This window comes from Bactrocera dorsalis, chromosome 3, assembly GCF_023373825.1.
Source record: "Bactrocera dorsalis isolate Fly_Bdor chromosome 3, ASM2337382v1, whole genome shotgun sequence".
Taxonomy (NCBI): domain Eukaryota; kingdom Metazoa; phylum Arthropoda; class Insecta; order Diptera; family Tephritidae; genus Bactrocera; species Bactrocera dorsalis.
In genome coordinates, this window is record NC_064305.1 from 10,554,713 (window position 1) to 10,578,955 (window position 24,243).

The window sequence follows — 24,243 nt, forward strand, 5'->3', positions numbered from 1 at the left end:
TGAATGGTAACGGGAGATGAAAAGTGGATCAAATAAGACAATAATGGGCGAAAAAGATCGTAGTCTAAGCGTGGTGAAGCTTAACAAATGGTTGCAGCAGCAAGGCCAGCATTGACGCTTCGAAAGGTTATGCTGAGTGTTAGGTGGGAGTGGAAAGCAATCATCCACTATGAGATGCTCCAGCCTGGTCGAATCACTGATTTTACATTTTTCTGTCAAAAACTGATGAGATTGAAGCTAGCAATCGAAAAAAACGGCCAGAACTGATCAACAGAAAGGGCTTCGTCTTCCATCAGGACAACGATAGACCACACACATCTTTGGTGACTCGGCAAAAACTGGGAGGGCTGGCCTGGGAAGTTTTGATACATTCAACATTAGCCCTGATCTTGCATCATCGGACTACCATTTGTTTCGGTCAGTGCAGAGCTCACTTAATGGAGTAAGGTTGGCTTCAAAAGAAGCCTGTGAAAATTACTTGTCGCAGTATGTCGCCGAAAAATCAGAAAAGTTTTAGACTGATCGAATAATGTCTATAGAGGAAAAATGGCAAAAAGTGGGCGTCAAAATGGTACATGTACCATGATTCATTAAACTTCATTATAAATATAAAAAAATAAGTTTGATGAGAAATACGGAAAGACTGTTTCGACTATCCTATATACATATGTAAATATTTGGGTTGGAATTCGACTGATGAAAATCATCCTTAGAACGAAGTCTTTATAATTTAAAGGTGCTTGAGAAGTGAGAACGACTGGTGCGCTGTTGTTAACTCGGCTAAAATCACGTAAGCGGTGTCTACATCATTACAGAAGAAGAAAAGAAGTTTTCGCTAATAATACGTAATTTAATCAAGTCTCTGGATAGCAATATAAGCATAATTAATATTGATCTTAAATTTTATATGTGAGTCTATAGAAATATGCAACTAAATTACTTTTCCAACAAAACATTTACCAAAAGCATCAACGCAATGGTGTGTACACACTGATTACCTAACCCAGATATTTCTATTTGCATGTACATATTTGCATATAACTGTAAATATTGTATTTACTGCCACTTCCCAAAGGATATTAATAAACCACATTTATTTAGGGGATATTAAATAGAGCATACGCCTGGCATAATTATCGCTTGTAAAACCAATAATTTTATGAACTCGAAATATGCATATTACAAAGCATTACAAAATAATAAGCGTCCAGCATGTAGCAACAACAATAAACTACGCTTATTTACACAGTTTATACACGCATTTTGAATTTGTCAGTGTAAACAGTTCATTATATAAAATATGCAAATAATTGCTAATATTCAATTACAGCATATTTTAACTTCCGATATCGGATGCGTGCATTTCCAGAATTTATTTCAGTATTTGTGAACGAAAGAGAAATTGTTGAAAATTTATTGTTGTTGTTGATTTGTGGGAATGTGTAATGCATTTCCGGCAAACCGAAATACGTGTAAAACTAATGTGAAAGTGCAGTCGAACGGATATAAAATATAATTGCTATTGAAGCATGATATATTTGTTTTGAACATATTTAAGGTGGCATAAATGCAAGTAGAGTTGCCAACTGTATAAAAAATAATAATAAATATTTTTTAAAGTAATAAATATAATATTTCAACACTGATTTTTATAAAATTTACTTAAAAAAGTATGTGATAGAAATAGTTTTGCGCAGCGTTGCCACTTATGCATAAAAAAATTAATATAAAAAAATAAATTTTGTAGACAAGTTGAAAAAATTAAGCTTATAAAACAAAAAAAAATCGCTCATATATTTTCCTAGCGAAAAAAATAAATAATAAAATAAAATCATTAAAAATAATACTTATTCTAATACTAATAATACTTATTTTTAATAATTTTTTTTTAGAAAATGATTTGGTAAAGAGATTTGTGAGCAGCCTTGCCACTTGTGCATAAAAGAATTAATACAAAAAATAATTTTTGTAGAAAAATTGAAAAAATAAAGCCTAAAATGCTAAAATAGCTTTTAAACATTTTCTCCACCAAAACTATAAATGGGGTTGCCAACTACAAATAAATTTATAATAAATAAAAAATTAAAATAAGTAAATATTAAAACAATACTTATTTTTAATATTTTTTGTTTTTGAAAATAAGTTGGTCAAAAGATTTCTGAGCAGGGTTGCCACTTATGAATAAAAAAAATAATATTAAAAAAAGTTTATGGAACAAGTTTTGTATAAAATTAAAGCTTTTGTGGAATACAACTTTCAAATACTTTCCTAGCAAAAACGACGAATAGAGTTGCCACTTACATGGGCAATAATTATCAAGGAATATTGAAATGAATAAATATAAGAATTCGACATGCATTTTTAATAAAACTGGTTTGGAAAATGTTTTGGTGAACATATAGCTGAGCAGAGTTGCCACTTTTCAATAACAAATTAATATGAAAAAAATTAAACAAAATAGTTTTAATATAAAAATAAAACCTAAAGCTGCCACTACAGCTGTTAAATATTTTCCTAGCAAAAGCAATAAATAGAGTTGCCAATTACATGGAAATTAATTGTCCAAAACTTTCTGAAAGCAATAAATATAACATTTTAACATGGTTTTTTAATAAAGTTTGTTTTTAAAATGATATGGTTAATGTATATTTGAACAGAGTTGCCACTTTCCCATAAAAAAATATTAATATATAATAATTAAGGAAAATAATGTTTATTTAAAAATTAAAAAAATTTAGCATAAATTGTGAAATATAGATTTTAAAAGTTTTCCTACCAAAAATTAAAAACATAGTTGCCAACTTTTCATAAAATAAACATATACATTTAGTCTAAGGACTATTTTGGGACATTAAAAAAAAATGGGTCATCAAAATTTTCAATCAACAAATTATTTTGAAACATTAAAACGGCTTGACAAAGTTGCCACCTTTTGAAAAAATAAATAAATTACAGGATTGAAGAGAAGCGTTATGATATTCAAAAATTTAATCAAAGAACTGTTTTGGAACATTTATGTAAAATACAGTTGGGTAAAGTTGCCACGGTTTTAAAAATTTTAATAACATTATTGGTTAGAAGCCTAAGGTTATTAAGGAATTTAATCAAAGACATTTTGAAAAATTAAAAAAAATATATGTATTTATTAAGGTTGCCACCTTTTAAAATAAATTTAATAACTTCATTAAACCGAAGCGTAAGGTTATTCAAAAATTTAATCAAAGGACGTTTTCAAGAATTTTGAGAACAAAATATTTATTGGGGTTGCCACCTTTTCGAAACAAATTTAATTATCTAATAAATAGAGGTTTTAGTTTATTTGAACAAATGAATGCCTTAGCACAATTTAACAAAAATATTGTTAAATGAGGTTGCCACCTGTATAAAAAATAATTAAAGTTGCAGCATGCAAATTATAACAGTTTATGAAACAAATTAATATCAGTAAATTTTGAAATACTAATAGCACAAATTTTTCTTCTCACAGTTGCCACATTGCTGCATACAAATAATGCAGCGCAAAACAACTGAGAAATATATTGTTAGTGTCTTGCTGCACTTCCTTGCAACAAATTAATTGATATGTAAATGAAATACCAGCACATTTCAACAAGTTTTCAACTGTGTACTTTAATTTAATTTATTTGCGCTAAATAAATTGCAACAAACAATGGCATGTGCTTCTTCCACACACACACACAGACACATTTGCAATTTATACACACATACACACACGCACAGCAGAGCATATAAATTAACATAATGCACTTGCATATGCACAATAAATCAGTTTGCCGGCGGAAGCAGAACTTGCAACGCTTGCAACTTAACTGCAATTTGCGAAGGAAAGAAAGAAAAAAGAATACAAAATAAAAATGAATTGTTTTTGACTGCCAACAAAGTTAACTGCATACAATTTACGATTTATTTTTACACAAGCAACAAAAAAAATAAAAATGTCAGAAAAGTCGAAAAAGTGGAGCAATTAAATGCCTGGTCATGAGGCCATGAAAAATGTAATATATCCTGTGTTGCAGCAATTAGAGTTATGTTATGTTGCAGTTCCGCTGCTTCTCGGTAGTTGTTAGTTTTCATATTGTTGTTGTTGTTGTTGCTGCTGCTGCTGCTGCCGCACGTGCACAAATATAGCGTGCATAGGTAATGGTAATTTACTGCTGTTGCTGCGAATTCCCCAACTGCAAATGCTATTTACCGTTAAGTAGCGTAAACATCGGTCCACTTGGACAATTATAAGCCAACAAAATCACAAATGCAATTAGAGTGAACTGTGTTGTGTAAATGAAGTGCATGACAGTGAAGCGGGGAGGAGAGGGGTAGATTTTCATGAGAAAGAGAGAGAGAGGGACCGAGCGTAAAACTACCGGAAATGGATGCACATATGTCGCATAGGTGCGCAATTATGTATGTAAGCGAGCCTGAAGGCGCATATTTTTGTGTATTGCAATTGTAAATCGAATTAAGGTTTCTATATGTACATATATTATAGGCTATAGTTGAGTGGAGATGAAATCAAAAAAAATGTGCCAAAAATCATAGAAGGCTTTAAAATTTTTTGATTAGAGTATTCTGTTTACTACTAGAGGCTGAAAGATCCATTTACTTAAAATAGTTGAAAGTTTCGACAGGTGGCGCTCGTAATTCAATTTTTATCAAAATTGCTTTCGGGGTGAACTTCTCTTCATTCTGAGTTTACGCCTTACTAAGCTATTGTTATATACCTGGACTTAACACCTTGATACCATAGAAGGCGCTGCAATTACATTTTTTTTTTTCAAAATACGTATTATAAGAGATTTTGGCAATTTTTTTCCTAGTTAAACAGTTTTTTTCAAGTTCTAGTATGGAGAACTTTTTTATTTTAAAAGATATTTTAACGAAATTTGGCATGCATTATTTTCCAAAGCAACGCTATAATTTCTGAACATATTTTTCAGATCGGATCACTATAGCATGTAGCTGCCATACAACCTGAGCGATCAAAATCAAGCTCTTGTATGGAAAACTTTTTTATTTGACGAGGTATCCACAAGAAATTTGGTATGAATTATTGCTTAGGGTATTGGTGCAAACTCCGGAGAAATTGTACAGATCCGATCATTATAGCTTATAGCTGCCATACAAACTGAATTATCAAAAACAAATTTTTATATGGAAAACTTTTTTATTGGAGAAGATATCAGCACGAAATTTGGCACAGATTATTGGACAACGCAATGCAGCAATCTCCGAAGAAATTGTACAGATCGGACAACTATAGCATATAGCTGCCATACAAAATGACTGATCAAAATAAAGATAAAGAACTTTTTATATCGTTTTATGGCATAAGAAATGCAACTGTGAAGGGTATAACTGCTTCGGTGCAGATGAAGTTTAAGTTTTTGTTGCTTTTTTTATGTAAAAAAGTGTTTTTGTTGCTGTAATTTTATTGCCTTCATATATAAATTAATCATTTCGGCATCCTCTTTTATATTTTATAATTATTTTTCAATAAAACCACTTTTGTGTAAAAATTTCTGTGAAAATTTTTGTTTTATGCTCATGCAAAAAGTAAAAAAGTAGCCAAAAGTTTATAATCTTTTTACATTTTGCATTTTCCAGCCACTTTCACACACATATTTTACAAAATTTCTAATTAATAAAGCACTTAAGTCGAATTCACGACACTTCATAAATATTAGAATACGCCTGGGAATCGCACAAATGCGCAGTCATGCGTGTGAAGACATGGCAATATGTGCGGCAAATAATTCATTAACTGCGGCCACTCAAGTGAGGTGCACGCTTTTATTATTTGCACATTGATTATTTACTCAATATTATGAGCAACACTTTTATATGCGCGCCAAAAAAGCCTTTACAAGCGCAAATATGAAGTTTGTATGGCCGTGATTCTTTGTTTGCTCAACACTGTAGTCCAGTTGTGCATGAGCAGCTGCTTCATATCTGGAAGCACACTTCACTAAGCCGCCAGCAACTTATGCACAAACAAACATATGTAAGAATGTCGCACGCGGCAATGCTTATGCAGGCAGTTACTGTGTTTGTTATTGTTATTTGTGTAGTTTATAACAGCTGTGTGTAATTTATAGATTATTTAATTTTGGAATTTGGTGTTCAATTAAATCGCAGCAGTGACTGGCACGCATATGCTATCAGGTAGTGAAAGGAATACCAGTGATAGTGTTTGCATATGTAGGTAAATGTATATAGGTATGTGTGTATGTATATATTATATACACATACGCAGTTATGTCTGCACAACTGTCGCATTTTGGCAATATCAACCGCCTGCGTGCCATTGCTATGCTAATATTGCGCGTTACGCATACGCCCCAGTGCTGGAGTCTTTCTGGTCACACATGGCGTATACGCAATTAATGCATACAAATGTGTATACGAGCTTTTCGGATGCAAAATTTTGTTTCGGTTTTTTATACCCCAAACAAGAAACTTCTGAGATCCATATATAAAATGTATATATATATACATATATGTATATGTATATGTATATATATACCGCGCGATGAGCTGCGTCGTTTTAGTCACATCCATACAAACTGCATCATCGGAATCAAATGCTTGTATGAAAAACTTTTTCAATTGACAAGATATATTAATGAAATTTGGCACACAATATTATTTATAGTATTGACATAATCTCTGAAGAAATTGTGCAAATCGGAGCACTATAGCATATAGCTGCCATACAAACTGAAAGCTGAAAATCGAGTTCGTGTATGAAAAACTTTTTTAATTGGCGAGATATCTTCATGAAATTTGGCACATATAATAATTCAAAGCATTGCTGCTATCTTCGCAGAAATCGTGCAGATCGGATTACTATAGCTTATAGCTGCCATACAAACTGAACGATGAAAATCAAAATAAAGTTATTTTTGTACTTTTAAATGCTAAAATAAATGCAGCTATGAAGGGTATTACAGCTTCGGTTTAGCCGTAGTTAAAATTTTTCCCCTTTTTTAAATATATTCTGTATAATTTTCCATTGCGGTTTGGCAATTGTCAGCGGCGAGTTGTTGGCTGCAATTGCGAATACAATTTCACAGGAGTTTCCAGTCGCGTGTTGCGTGCGCCGCGCACGTGTTATTAAATAATTTTAACTAAATGCGTGCAAAAATTCATTTATTTGATAGCGTCGTTTTCAATTTATTGTTTGCTTCATTACGCTTTCGGTAGGCTGGCTATGACGCGAAATTACTATATTTATATGTTATGTTGTGGCAAACAGCACGAACTAGCTGTAGTAAAATGAAAAATCGCACAAAAGAAATTATTTCATTTTATTATAAATACATTTCATTCTCTTAATATATTTTCCATTATTTGTAAGCCAATTTAATTTCATGCTCGCTATTCTTCTACGCACTCATTGTGTTATATAATACCTAAATTCCGCTAATCAGTAGCTTTTGTGTGCAACTGAGGCCGTCGCTTGAGCGCCAAACGAATGCATAAAATTCTCTACATTAATGTGTGTGTGTGTGTGTGTGTGCGCAAAGAATTTCGCTTGCCGCAGTTGCTTATCTGCCACAATGTCAGTCTGTTTATAAACAATGCAGCGCTAGTTTGATGGCACACAAACATCTATGGCGTATGCTTGTTTGATTATTTACTCGCAAACGAATTGTTTGCCTAACAATACCGCCTGCAGGCGGACGGACGTGTAGTCGGTTAGTTGGTTGGCCATTCATTGAAACAATTGAGTGCTAAACTCTTTTAGCGCCTCATTCAATTGTTTAGCACTATTTTATTTTCTGTTTTTTGTTGTTGTTACGAAATTTTTAGTTGGCCTTTGTTTTTGAAATAATATGTAAATTAAGTAGTTGCTGCCAATTAAAAGTTTATTTTTACTCAATAAAATAGAGTGTAGTGCAAGTGTAAGTGCGCCTATATTTGGATGGATTGAAAGGTTACCAACTTCATGTCAAGTATTGTTTTTGGAAACTCTAACTGTTGGAACCCAAAAATTTTTAAATTTTCATAAATTACTTTTACAAAAAATATTTTTTAAACAAAAAATTAAATTTTGAAATTTTTAAAATTAAAAATATTTAAGAAAATCCGAAAAAAATTGGTTTGGAAGAAAAAAGTTTCAAAAAAATTTTTTGGAAGAAAGAAGTTTTGAATTTTTTTTTCAAAAATTTTTCCAAAAAAATTAAATTTTGGAAATTTTAAAATTAAAATATTTAAGAAAAAGATCGAAAAAGTTTTTTAATTTGAAGAAAAAAGTTTCCGAAAAACTTCAAAAATTTTTTTTTCCGAAAAAAAAATTCATAAAAATGTATAAAAAAAATTCTTTCGGAAAAAAAATTTGAAATTTTTTACTTTTTTTTTGGAAAAATTAAGTTTCAAATTTTTAAAATTAAAATAATTAAAAACAAATACCTAATTTTCATTTTGACAAACTTATTATAAAAAATATAAATTTTCTTTTTCAAAAAAAAAAAAGTTTTTTAATTTGAAGTAAAAAGTTTCCGAAAAACTACAAAAATTCTTTTTTCCGAAAAAAAAAAATTCATAAAAATGTATTTCTTTCGGAAAAAAGTTTGAGATTTTTTATGATTTTTTTTTTTTGCCAAAATTAAGTTTCAAATTTTTAAAATTAAAATAATTAAAAACAAATACTTAATTTTCATTTTGACAAAATTATTATAAAAAAAATATAAATTTTCTTTTTCAAAAAAAAAAAGTTTTTTAATTTGAAGTAAGAAGTTTCCGAAAAACTACAAAAACTCTTTTTTCCGAAAAAAAAATTCATAAAAATGTATAAAAAAATTTCTTTCGGAAAAAAATTTGAAATTTTTTATGATTTTTTTTTTTTGGAAAAATTAAGTTTCAAATTTTTAAAATTAAAATAATTAAAAACAAATACTTGATTTTCATATTGACAAAATTATTATAAAAAAAAATATAATTTTTTTTTTCATAATTTCATAAGCTTAAAAATTTTTGCTTTCCAAACCGTTGCTCATCCATATAAATTTTAAGGCTTTTGGAGTGAATATTCGTATATGTACATATGTATGTAGTTAAAGCAACTAAAACAAGCAAACTTACTTAAACTGAGTGCCAATATAAAACTTTCTTAATCTTTACATTACAATCGTATAATTTTTCACATATTCTATATGCATGCCCTCCCTGCCAACCACACTTAAAATTCGTGATTAATACCCATCAACATATAATGATTGCCTTGCTTATCAGCGCAGTTTGCCGAATATCTCATAAAAGTCTTTCCATTTCCTACGCCACACACTCTTACTTTTCCTGCGATCTCTCCAACCTCTCGCTGCTCTCAATCAATACAAACAATCATCAATCATTTACACTTGTCAATGCTGATGGTTTGTTAATGTCACATTAAGTATGGTGTATAAGCAGATACATATACGTCGAAGTGCCTATGTGTATGTGTGTGAGATAGCAAACAAGCAAGGTAATATAATAAGGCGCAGCGCACCAACACAAAATAACGGTACAACAGCAATCACTCAATAATGTGTCAATGGCAGTGTTAAGCACTAAGGGAAGTTTTTCAAGAAGGATATTTGAGCATATTTATGTGTGTATGTATATATGCATGTGTATTTAATACGAAAGTTTCAGCAATTTGGTCTTTTGCTACTTTTTATAATCATCCCTCTTTGCTTATTATTTTTTTTTTTGGCGCTCATAGTTCAATTTCAGCGCTTAGTTGCATGAAAAAATATTATTTGTATCATCAGTATCAACTTCCAATATCCCGTTATCAAGCTTCAGTCATCAAATTTCCGCTAGAATATCAACTGTTCGCTGCTGATATGAATCTTAATGTGTTCTATGTCTTATAATATGGTATAAGCCAATACATACATGTACAATATGTATATATGAGTATACATATGTATATACAAACATATGTCATTAACTGTTGAAAAAAGTTGCATTATTTTGATTAGATTTAACAAAAAACATTTTCCATTTACTGTCACATAATATTTGGATATTTTTCTTGCGCCCACCAACTAATAAGTGCCATCTGTTGTAGTACAACTAGTCCATCAAATATACTTTTATAACATATATACATATATGTATGTGTATCTTGTTGCCATAAACTGCTTGAAGTACCACAACGACCAAATTACAATTGATCGATGTTCAGCAAAATGACCTGATTTGCTAGAAAGTGAATGGATTTTGTAATTCAAAATCACTAAAAGTATATACATACATATACATTCACACATACATATCATCACAGACGAAGGAAAAACTATATTATAGTACCCACTCATATTGTAATAAAATTTGAGTTTTAGTTAGAAAATGGTTATACATTGGTTATATCTGTCAGCGGAGGCTGAAAAATATACCATATGTAGTGAATCTTCACCAATAAAAAACTCGATATGACGATTGACGATATGTAGTTATGTCAATATGTAGTATCGTGTATAACATGGCAAACTTTTCACTGTATTTTTCACTTAGTTTCGAGTGCTTGTAGCTACAATGCTGTGTTTGTAAATTCGTTACACTGTGTTTTTTTCAAGTGTAGCATACTTTCAGGGGCATTAAGTGAAAAGCTTATAATTGTATTTACATTTCACTGCAAACATATGCAATTCAAGTGGTTTGGAAGTGTTCAAAGTGTGAAAAATATTTGTGTAAACAGATTTTGGGAAAATATGCAAACATAGAAACATACATAGTGACAAAAAAGCACCCGGAAATTGTAATTAAAAACCTCAAATAAATGATATTTTTAAAAAATATATTTTGCTAAGTTTGTAGGACTCTACTTAACTACTATGCCATATTTGAGTGCGATCTGTCAAACCAATTTGTTTACAGCAGCTGCTTAAGTCGGTACATCTCAGTACTGCGCTGCGATTTTTTAAATGGATAAAAAAAGATATCGAACCACGAGTTTATCTCAATTTTTGTATTTCTAACCAAATTTCGTGTGCGGAGTAGTAGCAAATGTTGGAAAACAGCTTACCGCGATTCAATTTAAAAAAAACACAAGCTTGTGTGTAGTACAAAGCCTTCAAAGGCGGTCGTGAGCTCGTTGAAGACATGCCTCGTACTGGAGACATTCGACCTCTTCAAAATTATGAACCAAACTACAAAAAAAAGTGAAAGTTATGGTGCTTGAAAATCGGCAGGCAAGTGTTAGAGAAATTGCAAGAGTGTTCGACATCTCCCGCGGGTCCGTTCGAATGCGTTTGAGGGATATTTTGGGTATGAAAAGCGATCTTGCTCGACGCATTCCGAAAAAGCTGAATTTTTTTCAAAAAAAAAAAGTACGATTGTAACCGAATTTAAGGCCAAAAACGTTATGAATACCATCGATAGACCACCGCATTCAACATATATATTTTTAAAATGAAGTTAATATAATAATGAATTAGTTACTAAAAAATTGTGTTAAAATTTCTTAAAGCATTGTTAACATTTCTAGCTGAAATTCAATCAGAAACGATTTGGTGTGCTTAGTTATATTACTGACTGTAGTAAAAATGTTGCCTACACTTAGGCGCTTAGTGAGAATACAATGTCCTACCACGAGTTTAGCAAAGACACACACCTTAAATAGAAACCACGTATCCGAATTTGAGCTATATTAGTATACCAATTTTAATATCAAGCTGCAACATTTTATAAACTTTAAATTTTAGTTTTTACATAGCAAAAATCTGTGCTTTGGTCGAGTAATAGTGAGAATATAATTCCAGACACTGAGTTTAGCGAAGACACACACCTTAAACAGTACCTAGATATGCGATTTTGAGCTATATAAGTATACCAATTTTAATTCCAAGCAGCAACATTTCATAAACTTCAGTTTCTACATTTCATAAATTGCTATGCCTTGCTTGAGCTGAAGCCTTCGAAAATGATAAAAAGTCATAAGAGTGAATAATGGCATGAAACCCATTGAAAACGCACGGAAATATAAAAAAACAGTAATCAAAAGAATTATAAGACGATTATGAATACAAAAAGTCCTACAGAAAAACATTGAATGGCAAAGTTCGAGGTAAAAAATAACTCCAAAAAAAAGTTAAATCTTTCGTATTCATATTTTTTTCAGACAAACTGCAAATATACGTGAGAAATTGCAAGTTTTCTGCAAAAAAATGTTTTCTTTCACTAAATGTGGGAAAAAAACTAATATTTTCCTGTCCCAAAAAAATATTTTTTTTTTTATTTAAACCATTTATTTTTATACCCCGAATAAGGTTTATACGTCTGAGCGTCTTGTATTAGTCGTTCAATTTTTGAGATATTGAACTGAAATTTTGTCAAAAAGTATTTCTCACCAAGAGGCTGCTCATTTGTCCGAACAGCCGATATCGGACCACCATAGCATATAGCTGCCATACAAACTGAACGCTAAAAATAAAACGCTTGTATGGAAAATTTTTGTATTTGATGAAATATCTTCAAGAATTTTGGCATGGCTTAATGTCCAAAGCATTGATACGATTTCCGAAGGAATGGTTAAGATCGGATCACTACAACATATAGCTGTCATACAAACTGCACGACGAAATCAAATCCTTATATCAAAGCAATAATGCTCAGTTTAATGAAGTTTGCTTTTTAACAATTTAGCTGACATTTTAATAAACTTTGCTTCACTCTTCAATCGAATGACGAATAATAACTAGATTTCCGAAAATGAGTCAAAATTTTATGAATAATTTGGCATATTTATTTGACATATTATGAGTAAAGAAAAGCAGACGCGTGCGTTCAAATGGGACAAGCAATTAATTCCGGAAACAAGCAAACGGTCAGCACAAGAAATCATTATTGTTTGTATTATTTCATTATACATATTGTTTTTGTAATAACAACAAAAATCACAATACTAGTACAAGTCAAAAATGCGCTAGAAGTGAACGAGACAAATACGACAAAAGCTTACAGCACCACCAGCTGTGCCAAAGAGATTAATAGCGCGCACAGCAAATACACAGCAATGAAAGCAAATGCTAAACAAATCGAAAAATAGAAATAAAATAAACTAAAATTTAAATGAATAATGAAATATGGCGCACTTGCGAGCAGCGAATTTGGTAATTTTTCATGGCGATATTGACTCATTGGCATGCGTTTAGGCGCACACAAACTCACGCACCCCCAGATAGTATGTAAATATGCGCATGAAAATAAATAGTATTAAGTAGTGTACAAAAACAACCAACATTAAGATGTGTAAAGCAGTAGCGCGCGCCGGCAGAAAACAACAATAAACAGCAGTCAACTGACGCGAACGATTATCTGTGAAATCTTAATTTGAGCGCACGAAATTGATTTGCTCAAACGGGCCATTGATAAATGAGTCGAAGTGCTATGAAATTATTGCAGTGCATTAAGCAAATGCGTCACTTGGGTATTTAGGCGGTGGAGAGAGCGCCATTAAGCGGTGCGAGGGGATGCCTGGTCGACCCTCATTAGTTGGGGGGCAAATAAATAGTAGTGAGTAATTATGGGCGGTCATAAACAAAATTCAGTATGGCATGAGAGAGTGGGGAGGTTAAGAGAGCGTTGGAGTGCAGAGTTTGGAATGAGAGAGTGGAGAGGATGAAAGAGTGCTGAAGTGACAGAAAGTGAGTTTCTAACCCACAAACTGCCAGCTTAACTGCGCTTAAGGCAATTAGTGCTGATCATTTTTTGTACAAAACACAAACAACAACAACAAAATGTTAATTTCAGCTGCAGAAAAGCTACAATACCATCTACTGGTGCATTTTTTTGTGGAGAAATGAATAAAAACGATTTTAAACGTTCAGTTTGTATGGTAGCTATATGCTATAGTGGTCGGATCTGAACCATATTTTCGGAGATGAAAGTCCTGACTTCGAAAATAATCTGTATCAAGTTTCGTGTAGATATCTCATCAAATGAAGAAGTTTTCCATACAATGACTAAATTCTGAGCGTTCAGTTTGTATGGCAGCTATATGCTATAGTGGGCCGATTTGAGAAATATATTAGGAGACAAAAGCCTAGTCTTTAAAAATAATCTGTGTCGAATTTCATGAAGATATCTCATCAACTGAAAGAGCTCTCCATACAAGCACTTGATACCGAGCGTTCAATTTATATTCCAGCTATGTGCTATAGTGATCCAATATCGACGATTTCGATAATTGAGAAGCTTCTTGCGTAGAAAAGAGCGTGTGCGAAATTTCAGCTCAGTATCTCGAAAACTGAGCGGACAGGACGCGTTTATACCGACAGAGCTCAGCTCAACTCTTCACACAGGTTATTTATACATTGACGCAAACTGGCTGGCAAACTTTAGTATCCTGTTCAGGGTATACAATTTTTTATTAACATGCGCTTGTATTTTAGGCATTTGACAGTGAAACTTATTTTTAAGCGCCCCAAAATTGTAACAGCTGGGCACGCTGCGTCGCTACTCGTGTTGACTGCTATTGACTCATGTCATTTAGAAGCTCGTAAATAAATCACGACACTGTAATGTATGAGTTTTTGTAGGTATTTATTATTATTATTATTATTGTTGTTGTTGTTGTCAGTGTTTGCTATAGTTTGCTTGTTAAGTATGACCTTTGCGCTTGTCACTTCAACTGAACTGTGTGCGTAAGTTCAGCTTTAATTATGAAATAGAAACAATTGTAGCCACACACACATACACATGCACATAGCTGACATATGTAGGTGTTGAGTAGATAAAGATATGTATATACAAATATAAATATATATATAAATGCATATATTACATAAGTAAATATGTATTTACTCTACACAATCCAGTCATTAGTGGCTCAGCGTGATTGCAGCTTGCTGTATTCATGTGTGTGTGTGTGTGTGTGTGTGTGTGCTCACTTATGTATGCAGGTGTGTGTTTTCAAAGCTTTGTATAAACAAAAAGCAATTAGTGGCGCTTTACTTGCACTCCCAAATTCATGTACTACGTGTAAATACTAAATATGTTAGTATACTTAACAGCACTTTGGCTATGAATAAGAAATCTATGATATTTATGAGTGAAATGTTTATTGAGAAAGTCTGGTTTTATTGCCTACACATATTTAGAATTTGCTTAATAGTGCTTTTAATTTTAATATTTAGCTGATAAATTAATTAAATTGACTCATTATATAAATTCATTACGTATGTACATATGCAGGCGTAAAATACATTTTCAGCAATTTTTTTCTTTTGAAAAATTTAAAAATAAATTTATAATTGCATTTGAGTGTTTATCTTCTGAATTTTTAATACAGGGTGCGTAATCTTAAACTTTGGTATATTGACATTCTATAAACTCTAGATTTAATAGCCCTTTGATCAGCTTGACATATTTTGAAACCCACAATTCATTATATTAGCTGATCAAAATTGAATCGGACTGAAACTCATGATTAAATGGCTTCTCTAAAAAAAAAAGTAAAAGGTTTGTACGAAGTATAGTATATAGAAAACTTCATTAAGCGCTGGCATGCTTGTATTTTGAGGGAGCTCATTTTGTACAATGAGATTCTTTGGGTGGTATTTTAAATAGTTTTTAGTTGATTTGTATACTCATTGTTACTAAAAGTTTGCGTTAGGTGGCGCTCCTTACTTTTCATACAAAAATATTATTCTTTAGTGAAAAAAGTTGAGCGAACTATCTTTAAAATACTCATATTAAGGAGTATCGAAAGAAAAGCTTTCCGGCCTTAATTTAAAAAAGAGTAGGTGAAAAGCTTTATAGAAGCTCAACTAAGCACTTTTGAGGTTAACCAAATTTTTTAGTGTAAAAAATTTATATAATATATTATAATAAATAGAAATTCACTTTCAACACTTTTTTTACTTCAAATAAAGCTCTCGAAAATATTTGAAAGCTTTAACTTTAAAAAAAATTTGTATCTACAAAATTTCAAGAATACCAATCAAAGATTCTAATACATATGTAATAATAAAAAAAGCTCAATAAAAGCTATACTAATAAAGTTCTTAAAAAGCTTTTTAGAAAGCTCATCAGCCGGGTTTCATATTTTTTTAAGTAATTATATTTACATGCGTATAAAACTTTACCGTAAAAAGCTTTTTTTACAGACAAAAAAATTGTTTTGCAAAAGATTGGACAAGAATAGGAATAGTACATTAATATATGTATGTATGTATGTACATAAAATAAAAAAAAGCTCGACGAAAACTTTACTTGGAATAAAATTTTTAAAATGCGCAGCAAACTTTTAAATTTATTTCGATAAAAGCTTTCAGAAAAAGCTTTACTTGAAATAGAGCTTTCAAAACGTTTAGCTTTTTTAAAAAGTTTACATATTTCAAGATTTTAAGTTTATTTCGATGAAAGCTTTCAGAAAAAGCTTAACTTGTAATAAAGCTTTTAAAACGTTTAGCTTTTTCAAAAAGTTTACACATATCAAGATTTGAAATTAATTTCCATAAAAGCTTTCAGAAAAAGCTTTTAAAAAACTTCATTATTATGAAAATATAAATGTAATTAAAAAAAGCTCGAAGAAAGCTTTACCTTTACTAAACCTTTAAGAAATATCTGGTTTTAATATACATTATGACAAAATTATTTACATTTAAATATTTTGTAAAAACTCCTTTCAAAATTAGTAAACAAAGTGTACCGATAATGTCATTGGTTAAAACTTTCAAAAAGTTTCTAAAAGCTTTACGTATAAGATAATGTAAGTGTAATTAAAAAAGCTCAAAGAAAGCTCTATTTTGATTAAAGCTTTTAGAAAGATCTATTATAATATAAATAGATTACGAAACTTAGTTCAAGATTTTAAATTTGGAACGTTTTGAGCTTTCTCCTCCTTTCAAGGATTGTGAGTAAAATGTATCAACAGGAAACATTTTAAGAAAGTTCAAAACTTGAAATTTCATTGGTTCAAACTTCAAAAAAGCTTTACGTTTCAGGAAATGTGAATGTAATTAAAAAAGCTCGCAGAAAGTTCTACTTTGATAAAAGCTTTCAGAAAAAGATCCGCGCTAATACACATTTGAGAAAATTTAAAAATTCAAAATTCAAAATATCTAATCTCATTGTAAATGATACGCTCTAAACTAGTTCACGAGAGCTTTTATGGAGCTTTTATTTATTTTTATACCAAAAATTTATCTAAAGTAATAATAAATTCCAAAAGTAAATATATTTTAAGCAAGCTTTCTCCTATTACTACAAAAAACATTATGTCAAATTGAGCTATAAAAATCAGTGCTCCGAAAGCTTGCTACAAAATGCTGCACACTGAACCGTCGAATTTAGAATCAGCATTCATATTAACAGCTTTCAATACTTGATTAAACTGGAATTACTAAAATTTGTGCTTTACGCTTTTTCAATAAAAAAAAAAAACGGTACCCAAACAAAATCCAACACAAATTAAGTTGCATAATAATTTCGCAAAATGTCCTTTGCAGCTTCCGGGAAAATGGGAAATTAAATCCGTTCGCCTTGCGACGGCGAGTTTTGCGATAAATATATACTTAGTCATTGCGAAAGCGACTAATAATATTTTAATATTGCAGAAAGCACTTACAAGCGCAATAAATATGCACGAACAGATTGCGCACAGCGGGAGTGGGCTGAGCGCGCGAGCAAGAGACGGAAAGGCGGAAAGGAATGCTGCAAGTTCCGAGCAAACGTTGAAGACTGATATGCTAATGCAGATAAATATTTTGTAATGTACACTTGAAGCTTTTAAATCAACATTGCGAGTGCAGCGAGGAAGCGGCAGCTGCCGACGGTGTTGGTGCTGTTAGGTGACCTACAACAAATAGGCCACAACACAAGCGCCTGCAGATCGAGCGACTGACTACGTTGGTTGTAGAAACCGAAAGTTAGTGAATTCTCGAAAATATGCCATGGTGAATGCACTTGGGAAATTGAAATGTTAATGGAAATGGAAGATAAAGCGACCTGCAGGTAGCAGCTGTGCTGCCAAAGCGGCTAGAGGTCGAGCAAATGAAGAAGGGAGCGAGTGAGACTTGGAGCTGATTTCAGGTGGCACCTATTGAGGCCAATCGGCAGCTGGTCGTCTGGCAAGTGGAGTGGGCGACAGACACAAGTGTGTAAATAGCTATGAGTAATTCAATTGCCAGCAGCAAAATATAAAAACAGCAAACCCAACATCAAGTGAATTGTTTAAAGTGGATTATCTCATTGCCAGTGAGCAAAGAGTCGACGGTTTGGTTGGGTGGGGTTCGGTGTAGTTTCATTGGCAGCTTTTATATGCCACTTTGCATATTCAAGTACATCTATCTTCGTGTCTGTCATCAGACTGGCATTAATTTTCTGCCAGCACCAACCCCTCTCACACTTGAAATGATAGTGATTCCCTTGGGGCGACTATTAACTGTCGCTTTGATTTGCTTTCTTTCACTGGGATAATTTCAAGCATGCATCTTGCTAATTCAAGAGCAACTTCATTAGAAAAAAATTGTTTTGTAAATATATATATATGTGTGTTCATGTATGTATGTGAGCATATGCTCCTAATGGTCATTGATAGATACAAGATTTTATCTTTTACTTGACATTTGGCATTTCATTCGAGATTTTGAATGACTTTGATGGATTTCTGCCGAAGGATATCACATATACTATACATATAAATAAATTAATATGAGGTACTGCACGTGTGGAAATCAACGCGGATATTCATATGTACATATGTATAGACTTAATCGAAGAATGCTAAAACAACACATAAGATAAACTTTTTACTGAAACAGAAAAAAAACTTTTAAATATAAAAAAACTTTATTTAATTTAAAAATATTTATTATTACGAGTATTTAAATAATATTAAATTATTTTTCAAAATATTTTTTATTTATTCAACTTATTTTTAAATTGTTTCCAACATTTTTTTAAATTTTTTTTCAAATTTTTTCTAATATTTTTTATAAATTTTTTTTTAAATTTTTTTTTAATTTTTTTTTAATTTTTTTTTTAATTTTTTCTAAATCTTTTTTCAAAATTTTTTTATTTTTGTTTTCAGAATTTTTTTCAACATTTTTTCTACATTTTTTTCAATTTTATTTTAATTTTTAAAATGTTTTTTCAAAAACTTTTTCAAAAATCTTCTTTTTTAAGTTATTAATTTATACTTGTATTTATAGATATTGTAATTTTGCAAAATAGAGCATTTTTACTGTTACACATGTGGAATTTTTCTTCAGTTTTAAATATGTGGTTTTGTAAAAACCTTTTGATAAACAATTCAAGGCCTACGATACAAACTTAAAAAAATTTCGAAATAGATGTATAAAACCATACAAAAACAAAAAGTACACGAATGTATGTATGTACATTATACATATTTCACTTAAAAATCAAAACGCCTAAAACTATGCTTCGAAGTAAAATTTCGAACAGCTAAAGCAGCTTGTAGAAACATTAGCAAATTTATAATATTTTATACCAAATATTTGGAGTAAAAAACTAAAAATATCTCATCAAAAGGTAAATCGCCTAAAAGTATGCCTCGAAGCGGCAAAATCGACTTGTACAGGTATTAAACATATTTTAATATTTTATACGCAATAAATTTTTTTTTTAAATTTCTTATTTCAATAATACAGATAAACATAAAGAAGTATCAAATGTTTATAAATTTAATTAGCGCCTAAAAGTATAGCTCAAATTTCAAGTTGGAAAAAATTCAAATTTTCTAATTTCAGTTTAACTAATTATATTTACACAAACAAAAATATGAAAAGAATTTTTAAATTACTTTATTTAACACGTTCGCGGACGCAAAAAAATTTAGGGAGCTGCAAAAATATACAGGCAAGTATTTTTGAAACTAGTTGTAATATCCGAAATCTAATTAGACATATATTATAAGAGTAGTCAGAACATCGTATTTTAACCGTTATATACAATGAATGCTATAGCATTCACGTCATTTTGCATCAGTATGAAAATGAATGCTATAGCATTCACGTCCGCGAACGTGTTAAAAGAAACTTCAGTTCCAGGATTTGGCAAATCGCCTAAAAGCATATAGCAGGAAGTAAAATTTCCAACAGTTAAATTAGCATTTGTAGGAAAAAACATACCCATTATCTCAATTTTCTAATTTCAGAATTAATTATAAAACAACTAAAGTAAACTAAACTAAAATAAAAAATGTCAAAACTCAAAACGCCTAAAAGTATAGCACGGAGTAAAAATTTTAAATAATAAAATTAACTTGTCGCTATGAAAACTAACGAGAATTATTTAATATTAAAAGAAGAGCTATAGTATATTATATTTGAAAGGCATATCACCTAAAAGTATGCTTCAATAAAATTTTTCAAACATTAATAGGCACATTTTTTAGGCGCAGTATGAACAAATTCGCTTTGATTTTGCAGTTTTTAAAACATAAATTGTGTGGAAAAAATGAAAGAATTTACGAAAATTAATTGAATTATTATACGCAAAATGCATGCAACGATTTATGTAATATTCATGCTTTTTGCTACACGCAGTCACACTATGCTATACAAACGTCTGCTGTTAATTCGAGCTAAATTTCAAATGAAAAATCGCCTTATATACTTATGTATAATTCGGGTTAATATTTTTTTTAAATAAGTGTAATAGAAAATTGTGTACTTACTAGTACTATTTGTGGTGGTAGTTATGAAACTATTTTGCTGAAACTTACCTGAAAAGAGAGAGAAGAAAAGAGATAATGAGTTTTGATATACAGATAAAATATGTTTTATATAATATTATAAACAAGTATATTAAGAAATGAAATATAGGAAAAAACATAATAATTTATATAGATATACATATGTATATATAATATATGTACATATGTGTAATTATAAAAATAAACGCGACAACCAACTGTCTCCATATAAGTGAGTTAGTGGCACAGGTTTGGAGATATTAATCTGAAATTTTGCACAACCTTTTTATTTCATAAGAAGCTGCTCATTTGGCGGAAACGCCAATATCTGACCACTATAGCATATAGCTGTCATACAAACTGATTGGTCAAAATCAAGTGCTTGTATGAAAAAAAATTTTATTTGACGAGATATTATAACGAAATTTGGCACGAATTATTGTCTAAGGCTATGCTACAATATCTGAATGAATTTTCAAGATCGAACGACTATAACATATAGCTGTCATACAAACTGACCGATCAAAATCAAGTCCGTGTATGGAAAACTTTTTTATTTGACGAGATATTATAACGAAATTTGGCACAAATTATTGTCAGGTAACTATAATATGTGAAAAAATTATGCAGATCAGACCACTATAGCATATAGCTACCATACAAACTAAACGATAAAAGTCAAGCTCTTTTTTAGAAATTGTCTATTTGTGAAGGGTATTTAAAGCTTCGTTGCAACCGTTTAACGTTTGTTATTATTTTTAATTAAAAAATATACATTTTTAGAAAAAATAGCATTAAAAATGCATTACTTTAATAGCATACGCCTTAAGGTATGCTACACAACACAAGGTGATACAACTAAAAGCAGGAACAAATTTATTTTCACAACTCAATTTTCTAATGTTTCCAACACTTCAACTCAAGTGTGCAGCGAATCATGGAGCGCATGTTCTATTTGTACGCAACTGCCGCATATGTGCTTGTGTATGTGTGTGTGTGTGTGAATTGCGCCTACAATTGCATGTGTTTACTTGGCCGCTGCTGTGGCACACTTGACCCAATTGCCAACGTAGTAAGCGCGTGGGCATAGAAGAGAGTATAATGTGTGCAAGAATAACGGGCGAAAATCTAGAATGAAAGAAGACAGCCTTGCCACAACAAGTGTCTAAAGTAGGAGGCGCTTTCATTACAGAGCTGCCACGCGACAGACAGCTAAGCTGCAATGATTGCAATAACTACTTACACACAACCACACTCATCCACATGCATATACGGCATATGCGCATGCAGATTGCTTATTGTTGTTGTTGTTGTTGTGCATGTATACTTGCGCTGAAATGGCAGTGGGTGGATGCTGTCGAGTGCTTTTCACTTCGCACATTTGTCATTACGAACGGATTCATCTTCATCGGGTGTGCCGCGTTGTGACACCGCGCTGGATGAGAAGCTTTACAGGACTGTAGCTGTGTGTTTGGGTGCATGTGTGTGTGTGCGTGAATATCAAAAGAGTTGTAAAGATATCAAACTTCCTGCATAAGCTTCAGATGCATTCCTGCATTAAGCAGTAAAACGACACACATATACATACATCCATATATGTGGCATAAGTAGCATATATGAGTATGTGCGTATGTGGTAGAGGAGGTCATATGCCAAGCGTCAAGGAAATCACCTAATCTCTGTAATCGGCTTTTTTCAATTTTCAAGTACATTAAATCCAAGTCACCAGCTGTTGACAGCTGGCGTTTCATTCAAATTGCATTGCATAGCGCAACGCAAAAGGCTTCAAAGTATTGAGTAGCGAAAAAATGACGGCATTGCGTCACATAAGTGTAGTTAGAACGCCTTTAATAGGCAGGCATTCAGCGAACGTATTTGTAGACGGTAAAGTTGACCTTCGGCAGTCGCTTAAAGCTTTAAATTGTGTTAATTGCCTTATCAAGCATACGCTCAAGCATGCGGGAACAAGTTTCGATCTTAGCATTGGCGGTGCTGTTCTCAAATAATTTTATAATTAGCGTGTAAATAGTTTTAAGTAGCGATAATCTAATAATTTACAATATTTTTAGAGTTCAAACATGGTATCAAGCAACAAGATTTTGTGTTAATTTGTAACTTGTGTAAATTTCATATTGAGACCAAAAGTCGGTTTGGCGCCGCAGTAAATTCTAGTCAACGCATTCATTCAAGCATACCCTCAAACATGTTTTCAAGCATTTAAGTAGTCTTTCAAGCAACAAAAAATTACTTAATTTTGCAAAATTTTAGAGTTTCACAGTTTTAAGTTGAGAAAAACTGATAATTTGCAATATTTTTAGAGTTCAAGCTTGGTATCAAGCAACAAGATTGAGTACTTATTTTTAAGATTTCATATTTAGACTAAAATTTATGTCAAATAGCAGAAAATCGCAAAATAAAATATTACACGCGAATTTTAATCATTCAAGCATGCTTTCAAGCAACAAAATGTCACTTAATCTTGCAAAAATTGGCACTTAGTCAATTTGGCGTAACAGAAAATCACAAAAAAAAATAGTCGACGCAGCTTTTTTTATTCAAGCATGCTTTCAAGCATTCAAGCTAAAGAATTTTACTCAATTTTGCAAAATTTTAGAATTGTATACCCGAAAAGTATGCACAAAACCCGAATCAAGTACGTCGGAACAAGTTTCTAGCATTATAAAGTACCATATGAAGATTTTTTTTCATTCAAGCATGCTTTCAAGCAACAAAATGTCACTTAATCCGGCAAAAATTGGCACCAAATCAATTTGGCTTAAAATAAAATCGTAAAGCAAAGTAGTCGACGCAGCTTTCTATAATTCAAGCATGCGTTCAAGCATTCAGGCTCACAAATGTTACCTAATTTTGCAAAACTTTAAACTTTATACCCGAAAAATATGCATAAAACTCGAATTAAGTACTGAAATAATATTTTTCTTCAAAATGAAGTATTTTTACAGTCAAGCATAAACAAGTATATCAAAAAGCCGCTTGTTTAAGCTCTCAGAGAATTTTACATACATTAGAAATTTAAAATAATTATACATACATACATATTTTACATTTAATCACATAAAACTAGTGTTCAAGCATAGCGCCTACAGTTCAAGCATTTGACAAAATGTACTAAAAATACTCTAAATAATCCAACCGCGCATCTTTGTAGTTGGAAATTTTACAAATGTATGTTGCACTATCAATTATGTGAAATTAGTGTTCAAGCATAGCACTTGCAGTTCTTGGTACGAAAATTTATCCACAACATTACACATGAAGCATTTTAAAGTCATTTTAAGTACATATTGTGCTATCAATCATTCAAAATTAGTGTTCAAGCATAGCGCCTGCCGTTCAAGCATTTGACAAAATACACTAATAATTCTCTAAATAATCCCACCGTGCTTATTTGTGGAGATAAATCTTTCAAATGCAAATTGCATCATCAATGATTTGAAATTAGTATTCAAGCATAACTCTCGCAACTCTCTGTGCGAAAATTTACTCAAAACGTTATAGTTGAAGTATTTTAGAGTAATTAAATTAATTAAGTACATATAGTACATTCAATC

The 24,243-nt window shown here is 31.3% G+C and overlaps 1 protein-coding gene across 14 annotated transcripts in view; it reads right to left on the minus strand.

The window, feature by feature from the left end:
* LOC105233822 (heterogeneous nuclear ribonucleoprotein L) overlaps positions 1-24,243 on the minus strand; it is a 289,357-nt gene that overhangs the window by 36,956 nt on the left and 228,158 nt on the right. For 10 of the 14 annotated variants that reach the window (XM_049453016.1, XM_049453012.1, XM_049453014.1 and 7 more), the window contains one exon: positions 20,654-20,701. The exons of the other annotated variants lie outside the window; for them this stretch is intronic. In XM_049453016.1, the coding sequence (XP_049308973.1) occupies positions 20,654-20,701 (48 nt within the window). The remainder of the gene's footprint in view (positions 1-20,653; positions 20,702-24,243) is intronic. 14 annotated transcript variants of the gene reach the window in all.